Source organism: Galeopterus variegatus, unplaced genomic scaffold, assembly GCF_000696425.1.
Source record: "Galeopterus variegatus unplaced genomic scaffold, G_variegatus-3.0.2 Scaffold2089, whole genome shotgun sequence".
Taxonomy (NCBI): Eukaryota; Metazoa; Chordata; class Mammalia; order Dermoptera; family Cynocephalidae; genus Galeopterus; species Galeopterus variegatus.
The window spans coordinates 145,710-155,544 of NW_007728200.1; the positions used below are offsets into that span (position 1 = coordinate 145,710).

Sequence of the window (9,835 nt, forward strand, 5' to 3'; positions counted from 1 at the left end):
TCTTAATAACATAAGGAGTTAAAGTTTAATAAATTAAGTCCTATGTTGCCTTAATCCAATGACAAAACAGGGTTGCCTTCGAATTCTTTATCTGTAAAGACTCCATGGCTCTCTTTGTTAAACTGAAATTTTTACTAGAATTTTGTTATCTTTTTTCCCCTAGTGATATTGCTCCTATCCATATAATTTGCTTTTCTAATTTACTTTTCAGATACAGGAAGACTCATAAAACTGACAAAATCAAAGTGGGATTATATGTAAATTAGAAAGATTTTGTCTCTGATGGCTTGGATTCCTTCAGTTTTTCTCTTTAGCCGCTAGATGGCACCTCCACGTGAATTTAAGAACCACCCCATTTAAAAGTTAAACTACCTGGGAACAACTTTTGTCTTCCTTTTGGGTGAATGACATGTTCTATTTTGTGCCATTCCCTGTGGTTTCATTAAGTTTTGTATGTCTCAAACTCTGAACTCTTGGAGATCAGGAATCATCTCTCTTACTACTTTGATGTAATAGTCAGGCACAGGGTTATATATATCACAGATGCTCAATAAATGACAGTTCATTAATTGCTTGCTCAGTATTTAAGAAACAGTATAACACCTATGTCTGAGTTGTAAATAGAGGAGAGGCCATCAATTACACTGATGATCAGGACATGGTGCTATTCAACTTTGCTCCCCTTGTCTAGAGCAGTCAACCATATCTACATAAATGTGACTGTCATATAAATTGTTATAGAATTTATTCTTTAAAGTATTTACTATGTTTCAAATAAATTAATACGGCACTTAATATGGTGCTCTGACCCTTTATTAAGGGGAGGACAAATACATTTTGAACCATCTGCACTCCTTCATTCAATTTCAGATGTTTCAAAATAGGTTGTTTCAGGTTTGATCGATTTGGAAACCTGAGAATTCAACAGATTAGAATTGCTTTTCTCTCTTTTTCTATTTCTCTTNGCACGGGCACTTCTCCCCATCCCCATACAAACAATGAAAACGAAACAAGCTACCAAAACCAAAAAGTCCTAGTCCTTACTAAAGCAATTGAGAAGTAACACTTAGGGATTAAGGGCTTAAAATAGTCACTTCATAGACTGTCTAAGCCATGTCTGTGCCCTTGTTAACTAATCTGCTAATCGGGTAAACACAGCTTCTGTGTGGCACAGCATTCTATGTCTTTAAATGCCTCTACATTCATCTCTCCAGTACCACTGAGTTCAGAGTTGGGGCCATGTAATTAGGTTTCTTGAAAGGCAAAATTTTGCTGAAAATGCAATACGTCCTGCAGAACTTATAAGCAATATCACCTTGTGCACCATGAGTCACAAAGCTCTAAATCATAGGTTCATTTAAGCTATTATATACTCTGCCTACCAGTCCTGAACCAGACTAAGAAGTCAGCACAGTGTCTCTCCCTTTCCTCTGTACATTTCCTCTTCAACCACTTTTAGGCACCCAGTTCCTTGTGTTTTTTCCCCTTCTTTTGTCCAGCAGTTTAGTGTTTTCCGAAAATTACCTGAAACTCATTCAAACCAAGATAATCAATAAAGAATAACACTTAATTACCCTTTCCAGAGGATTTTTTTCCTCATTTTAACAAGGACCAAAGTCTTAAGCTTTATTTATTTTATTTACTTTTTTAAATCTCTCTTTTCTGTTGTCTAGGGATGGCAAGTTATTTTCTAGGACACCAGGGTTTTCCCAGTGATTGTGCAGCCACATTGAATGTGCTTCATTTACAGGGACTACACCCAGCTGTCATCACCCACAGCACTATAGCTGCTCCCAGGCCATATGGATGAGGCATCCTGAGCCCCACTTCACCTCAAAACCAGTGACATGTGGGCTAAGCGTTGGGATCTCCCATGTTATCTCAGAAGACTACTGAGAGGGGTGTACGTAACAAAACTGGCTTCTGCCCAGAATGTTCATTTGAATACAAACACCACATCTGATAAATAATTGGGATCTCCCATGTTATCTCAGACGACTACTGAGAGGGGTAACAAAACTGGCTTCTGCCCAGAATGTTCATTTGAATACAAACACCACATCTGATAAATAGCCTTATCCATAATATTCATTCCTCTGGTGCCTGCCTTTGGAGCAATCTTCCTCTATAATCATCATCATCATCATCACGACAATACTACTAGCAACTATAATAAATGCAGACTGTGTCATAGTTTCAGGACAAAAGGCTTCATACATAACATTTTCTCCCTATGAGGTTGGGAGCTTTTCTTTCTACTTACATAACTACCCACCACCTTCAAGGGCCTTGAGTACTGCCCCTATTGTGGTCAGAACTGGGGGACAGGAATGACTCAAGGATACTTTTACAAAAGTTATGAAAATGTGCCAAATGTGGTGGCCAATTCTAGAAAGGTTCACCAACCACCACCAGGTCAGTGTAGAGTCAGAGGAGAGAAACAGCCTAGCCTAGAAAGTCAGGTCCCACCCATGAGGAAACCAGACACTGTGGGAGAAAGGTGGGTGGGCTTGGGGGCTGAGCAGGGCTCTCTCCCTGGGCTGGTCATTTCCTACTGGCTGGGGAAGGCAAGGCAGTGTCTTGCTGGTGATCTCTCCTTCCTCTTTCAGGGCCCCAGCCACTAAACACCTTCAGAAGTGATCTCAGCTCCTTGAGTTCACTGGGGCAGTTTTTTTGGGGGGAAGGTCAGGACAGGCAGTAAGATATTAGCAATAACAAGAAGCCTCGTGTGTGTTAAGGTGTTTGTACTTTTCAGAGTGCTTTCACAGCACTATCTCCTTTTATAATGACCCTGTGAAACAGGCTGGGAAAGTATTATCTCCATTTTAGAGAATGGGAAACAGGTCTTGGGGTTTCCTGAGAAGAAATCCTAGAAGATGAGAGGGGGTGGCAGAGTTTGGGGTGGTAAAGAGTTGCCACAGGAGCTGTGACTTGAAAACAACGGGGACTCTAGGCACTGCAGAGAGCTGAGGTCATAGGGGGGAATCTGGGCCCTGAAGGGCACAGCCAGGGATGCACTAGTCAGCGGCCGCAGTGGTGTTTACTCACACCAGGCCTGCCGGGGCCCTTCTCCTGGCATTCGTCCCTCCCTGGTGCTGGTTATTGCTCATGGTGTCTCTTCTTCCCATCTTCCTCCTCCCGCCTGCTGACCGTCAGGCCCCCACGTTCCCAGAGGCAGGGCCATGGGGGAATCAGGGGACGTGGTGTGGTGTGAATACTCCCTCCCATGATAACCCCCGCCTCTTCCTCACCTGCTAAACCCTCGACTTGAGCTGAGAACCAGACACAACATGCCTACATGTCTTAGGGGCTCTTTCGACAGCTTTTGTAAAGGTGAGAATAGGGCTGACATTGAACAATGTCCAGCCCAGATCCTACCCTCTCATCCACTACAACATCCCCTGAGAGAATTTCCGGTGAGGCCCGGTGTTAGGGCTTGGCTTACCTCCCTTCCCTAAAAGCCTTCCAAACAAGGCTAACAACGGGCAGAGTGGGGTCTCACACAAGAGGGGCAAAGGCTGAGGGGAAAGCTCAGTCAGTGATGGAAGAGGTCAAGGAGAAGCCGTCCAGCTGCGGGTCAGGTCCCAGGCCAGAACCTGATGCTCCCTGCTGCCCTCTGGGTTGGAGTACCGAAAGAACTCTCTAGACCCTTGTCTCTGGGGCAGAGCTGCCCTGGAAATCTCAGGAGCCTGACACACGTGAGGAGAAATGCGTACACACCACAATGATGACAACAGTCATCCACCCGAACAGCTCTGCAGCAGACACTGATGCTGGGTCAATGGGAGACCACAAATATGGCACTAGGAACCTCAGCAGAGAACTGATGGAATGGAACAGTGACACAGGCCCACAACCCTGTCCGTGGCAGGACAGCATGGATGCCCCAGTCCCATACCTCTACAACTACACCCACGCAGGAAAGACTCACCCTGCCCACACACACACTCTTGGACCCCCACCTGTCATCGCAGTAGGTGAACTTCATGTCCATGCTGTGGCGGCTCAGGAAGGTCTTGCTGTCCAGGGGGATGTCCATGTGGGACGGATGCTGGATCGGCTCACACATGATGATGAGGCAGGAGAGCAGGGGCTCTTTGTAGCCGCAGAGACCACCATGTGGAGGGCAGTTGTTGTAGACCTTCACCTGGCCAGTGCAGTGCAAGACCTAGAGACCAGCAACGAAGGGTTAGACGGAGGCCGGGAGCACTGGGGATGGGGGCAGGGCTTAGAGCATCTCCCTGCCCAACCCTGGGACTCCAACCCAGGCGTCATGTTGTCCTACCTTCCAGGTGGCTGCAGACGGAGGCCGGGAGCACTGGGGATGGGGGCAGGGCTTAGGGCACCTCCCTGCCCAACCCTGGGACTCCAACCCAGGCGTCATGTTGTCCTACCTTCCAGGTGGCTGACTTGAGGTTGACAGTTCGTCCTCTGTTGGTGACCGTGCACTTCATCCTCATGAAGAAGTCCCGCTCTGTGGACATGTCTTTGCTTTTCCTTCCCAAACCAGAACCTGGATGGGAAGAGTGGGGAAAACCAGCTGAATTTAGTTTTACATTTACATTCACAAAAGGCACCTCGTTGCAGATTTTCTGGGCAAGTTATCTGTATTTCCAAAGTGCTACGGAAATGTGGCTTGTCCCCACCAAGACTCATGTGGAGGCTTGGTCCCCAATGTGGCAGTGTTGGGAGGTGGTGCCTTTAAGGGATGATTAGGTCATTAAGATGGATTAATGTCTTTCAGAAGAAACTGGGTTAGTTCTCACAGGAATGTTTTTCTCTTTCTCACGCACCCAGTTCTTCTTCTGTTTCTCCCTATGTTTTCATGTAGCACAAGGCCCTCACCAGAAGCCACCAGATGCGGCCACTCAATCTTGAACCTCCCAGCCTGCAGAATCACGAGCTGAACAGACCTCTTTTCTTTATAAATTACCTAGTCTCAGGTATTCAGTCACAGCAACAGAAAATGAACTAAGACACCATGTATCTGCTCTCTTAGCACCTGTAGCCTGCCATGAACACTGAACTCCATCTTGGCGTGTGGAATGATGGTTTCTCATCTCCAGCTTGTCTCTTCAACTGGAGCATAAACTCCTGAAAGGTAGGAGCTATTCCACTGTTTGATTTCCCACTGAACCTAGCACATGTCAGTGCTCGCTTCAGCGCGGCCAGGCAATGAGTGACTTTTAGCCACAATCACAACAAACCTCTCCTGAAGCAGGCTTAGGTTCTCTAGCAGAAATGCCAAAGGACAGTCTGGGCGAGACCACAGATACTCCAAGGCTATAAGCCTCTCAGGTTAGAAATGTCCCTCCAACACTCCTTTTTTTTTCTAACCTGTCTCTCAGGAGTTTCAACCCTCCTGTACCCTATTTGTAACTGCAATAGCTATGTTCGGAATAACATGCCATTAGTTATCCCCTGAAGTGACATGTGTCAAGGCTCAAGAGAGATCTCTGGTCTGAATCTCCTGGGATTTGGTAAGCACACCCACTTTGAGGATTAACTTAACACAGATCACAACCTCTCTCAGCCAAGATTAAATAAATCACTGAGACAACAATATAGGTTCCTTCCTTATAGTCTCCAAATAGCCTGCCCATTCAGAACGTTTTCCACTTTCTGTAAAACAAAGTACTGAATGCAGTACTGGCTTAGTTCTTCTCTGTGTCTGAATTCTGCCCACATTGCCACTCCTGTCCTGGGCCTTCCAAAGTACACTCCTGCCTACCATCACAGAATAATCTGGAGCCTTTTTCAAGTAGTCACACCCCTCCCTCCAGGCAGTCCCTAGCCTCTGCACCTAAACTTCCAGAGGACCTTGATTTATTTGACTGACATATTCCTGAAGAGCTGTGTGTCAAAGGAACTGTGGCATCCTTGAACTGAACTTAAACATCTTTAGGGGGAGGATGTTTAATAAACCGAATGGTGAATCTACTTTTTTTTTTTTTAAAGATTCCTTTATCATGATCATAAAACTGTCTATCCCATCTGACCCATAAATAATTGTTTTTTATAATTTTAATGTTCACAGGTGGGATTTGCATATAATGAGACAGACGTGTATCTTGGGGCCTGGACCCATCACCAGGACCAGCACAAGTGTTGGGGCTGAGAGGGCGGGAGGGACTCATTTGTGGCTGTTTGCTTGGGTTATTATTGTGGCCTCCTAACTTGATAACTTCTGGATTCTTCCTATTCTGACATTTGATTATTCTCTCTAAATATCACTCCAAGCAGATCACCCCACCCCTGCTCAAAAACCTTCAATAGCTCCTACTATGTAAGTATAAAGTTTGAGGCCCTCCACCCAGCCTTCAAAGGCTTCCACAATCTGTCTTGTAGCCTTATATTCCTCTATGAACTCACCTAACCCTTTACCTCTGGATCATGAGTCCACCCACAGGCTGGCACCTTTAATGAGGATTTGCTGATTCATTGAGTTTGACTGATCCCAAGTCCTCAATATAAGGACAAAGAGATCTAAAGTTCTACTAGATAAAAGAGGTCACTTGGCTGTAACTCATAGCACTGGAGAGCTGGAAGGTCCTAGACTTTGCCTAGTCCAATACTATCAATCTGAAAGACTCTAAGGAACAGAGGAGTGAAGTACTTGGTTCAGGTCACACAGTCAAACTGAAGCTATGGTCAGTGGTTGAACGGACACTAAGAACCCAAGGGATAAAGGGTTTCCCGAGTAGAGAAGAAATGAGAGACTTCTTGGTTTCCTCAGGCTTTAAGCACCTACTTTAGAAAGTGATCCAAAAATTCTGGTAGCCCCATCCTCACAGACTCCAATGTTCTATGGACACTAAGAACCCAAGGGATAAAGGGTTTCCCGAGTAGAGAAGAAATGAGAGACTTCTTGGTTTCCTCAGGCTTTAAGCGCCTACTTTAGAAAGTGATCCAAAAATTCTGGTAGCCCCATCCTCACAGACTCCAATGTTCTATACAGCACAGACTTTCTCAGCAGCACAGACAAGGCCTTAAACAGCACATGGGGTGCAGCTGGTGCACTCTAGGAGCCAGGTGGCCTTCAGGTGGGAGGGTGGAGAGGCTGGGTGAGAGGGCAGTGGCAGCAGTGGAAGGGGAGCTGGTTGTTCCTCTACACTTTGCAGGCCCACCTGTGGGTTGCAGGTCAGTGTGAACAAGGGTGGAGGGGAGCCAATGAACTGCCTTGCTTCTGCAGTGCGTGTGATAACAAGAGCCAAACCTTGCAGGCAGGACAAGCACAAGCCCCGTGGCAGTGGCAGGCTGGCAGGTGAGAGATGTTAAAGAGGATGTCCAGACATAGGCAGAATTTGCCCAGACCAGGGACAGAATCTCAGGTTTAGAAGAGACTTTGACAGTCATTGAGCCCCACGGCTGCCCAAACCTTCGGTCCTCTTGACATGTCCCCATTCATGCCTTTGCTTGAATATCCCCAGTTACAGGAGATGAAGCTCCAGTGTCACTGCAAAGTGCTTTCTGCCTGTGTGGATCCTCTCATCCACTGGCATCTGCTGGATAGCCTCAGAGGAAGGGTCCAATGCACTAGACCCTTTTAAATTCTGTCAAAACCTACCTGTCCTATGTCACATCACCAGAGGGCCAGATTTGTTCTACGGCTCCTGTGGTAGCTACTCTCCAAAGGTGGCCCCAGAGAGCCCTGCCTCTGACACTCATGGCCTCGTGTGGTTCCCTCCCACACTGAATCAGGGCTGGCCTGTCACTTGCTCTACCCAACAAAACGGGGCAAAAGCGATGCTGTGTCAATTTTGGGACTAAGCCTTGGAAAGGCCTGGCAGCTTCCACTTTTGCACTTTTGGAAACCCTAAGCTGCTATGTAGGATGTCTGGCTACTGTAGAGACACCATGTGGAGAGGAACAGGCTCTGAGACTCCATGGACTGAGAGAGAAGTCCAGCCATTCCCGCTGAGCCCAGGGTTCCTGCCACCTGCCACAAGGTCCCAGCCATCTTGATCATCCCTGCCTAGTCCAGCCCCCAGATGACTACAGCCCAGTTGACATCACCTGGAGCAGAAGACCCACCCACAGGACCCACAGAATCCTGAGAGATATGAAAATGATTGTTGAAGCCCTACATTTCGTGTGGTTTGTTACATAGCAATAGACAACTACAATTTCTTGAGCACTGTGGCACAGATGAGTTTACTGGTTTGGGTGGAATCATTTGGCAGAGATGCTTGACTCTCAAATGACGAAACCTCCTAGATAGATAGTATCCTAACCAAAGGGGGGCCCTAGTAGTGTGATCAGGCAGCAATAGACAACTACAATTCCTTGAGCACTGTGGCACAGATGAGTTTACTGGTTTGGGTGGCATCATTTGGCAGAGATGCTTGACTCTCAAGTGACGAAACCTCCTAGATAGATAGTATCCTAACCAAAGGGGGGCCCTAGTAGTGTGATCAGGCATTAGGCAGCCAGCAGGAAGTATTTCTGAGCACAGGATCCTTTCGGTGCCTTCAGTCTCATCTCACAGGCTGCAGCTTATACAGAGGACCAGCCCGGCTAGATATTTTTATGGATGTCCGTTTTTCCTGGATCGTAATTGTCATGAGCCATCTCTCCTGTACTTGTAGAGGAAGGCAGATCCCCTCCCAGTTGGGGCAAGAAGGACGTAAACACACAATTAACAACACTTTACCATTTTTGAGACTCAGGTTCTCACGGATCTCCTCGTGGTCACAGGGATGAGTGAAGTCAAAGATACTGTGTCCTGTTAGCTCCACCTGTTTAAAAAATGAGGGAAGGTTTCATGACTCCTAACATGGAGGTAAAAGGATCTAAGAGGAAGCTGAGCCACCTTCCAGATTTGGAGGCAGAGAGGAAATTGAATCAGGGCTTCTCAGTGTTAGGTCCACAGACAGACAGATGTAAGAAGACTACTGCTGATGACAGAGACTTAATTCATGAGGGCCGGCTTGTTAATGGAGTCAGCAGAGAGCTGTCCATCAGCACAGCCACAAGCAATGCCAAACCCAATACCTGGGAGTGGGAGTGTGTTCCTGAGGCTTGTGGCCTGAGGTCACTGAGGGTTGGAGTGGGCATGTGCGGGGAGGGGTCAAGAGGGATTGTGCCTAGCACCTTCCCCTAATTTCACCCCCAAATAAAAACATGCTCCCTTTTTGAAAGACAAAGAGGATGGTGTCACCTGAGTGAGTCCCATGAACTTGCTGATGTTTTCGGACAGAAAGATCATGTCACCATCTTGGGTCACCACAGCAATGAAACCCTCCAAGGCTTTCAGGTACAAGTTGTCCATCTGCTGGTCAGCCTCAGCCTCAGACTCATTTTCAGAGCAGACTGGAAAGAGAGGGGGTTGGATAGCTTGTATGAATGTGGTGTTAAAACATGCATGACTGGCATGGACAGATGTCTGCAGGGATGGCTCAAAAGCATCAGGCGGACTTTTCTGGAAAAGCACACGGCTGACCATCTAAGTGTCTGCCACACGCCCAAGCAGTGAGCCCTGGATGTGCCCGACTACACAGAGGACACCTTAGCAGGGGCTTTGCAGACAGTGTGGTTGTAATGACCACAGTAACTGTGGTACTAGTGGTAACGGCAGCAGTAGTAGTCATAGATATAATGGTAGTCATAATAGCAGTAGGAACAAAAATCTTAGCTGCTAATGTCTATCGAGCAATTACTACATGCCAGGTACTGCACTAAGCATGCTACAGAGCCTTCACAATGACCTACAAGGTAGGTACTATTCTTAGTCTCATTTTACAGATGAGGCTTAGAGAAGTTAAGCTGTTTGCCTAAGGGTGGAAAGGCTGGAAACCTAGCAAGCCCTGGCAGCTGAGCCCAGAAGCCACACTCA

At 46.9% G+C, this 9,835-nt stretch overlaps 1 protein-coding gene across 1 annotated transcript in view; it reads right to left on the reverse strand.

The window, feature by feature from the left end:
- Positions 1-9,835, reverse strand: part of EPAS1 (endothelial PAS domain protein 1) — an 88,283-nt gene that overhangs the window by 23,795 nt on the left and 54,653 nt on the right. Inside the window, exons 3-6 of the mRNA XM_008580429.1 lie at positions 9,161-9,312; positions 8,654-8,738; positions 4,395-4,513; positions 3,963-4,168 (exon numbers count right to left, since the gene is read on the reverse strand). Of these exons, the coding sequence (XP_008578651.1) occupies positions 3,963-4,168; positions 4,395-4,513; positions 8,654-8,738; positions 9,161-9,312 (562 nt within the window). The remainder of the gene's footprint in view (positions 1-3,962; positions 4,169-4,394; positions 4,514-8,653; positions 8,739-9,160; positions 9,313-9,835) is intronic.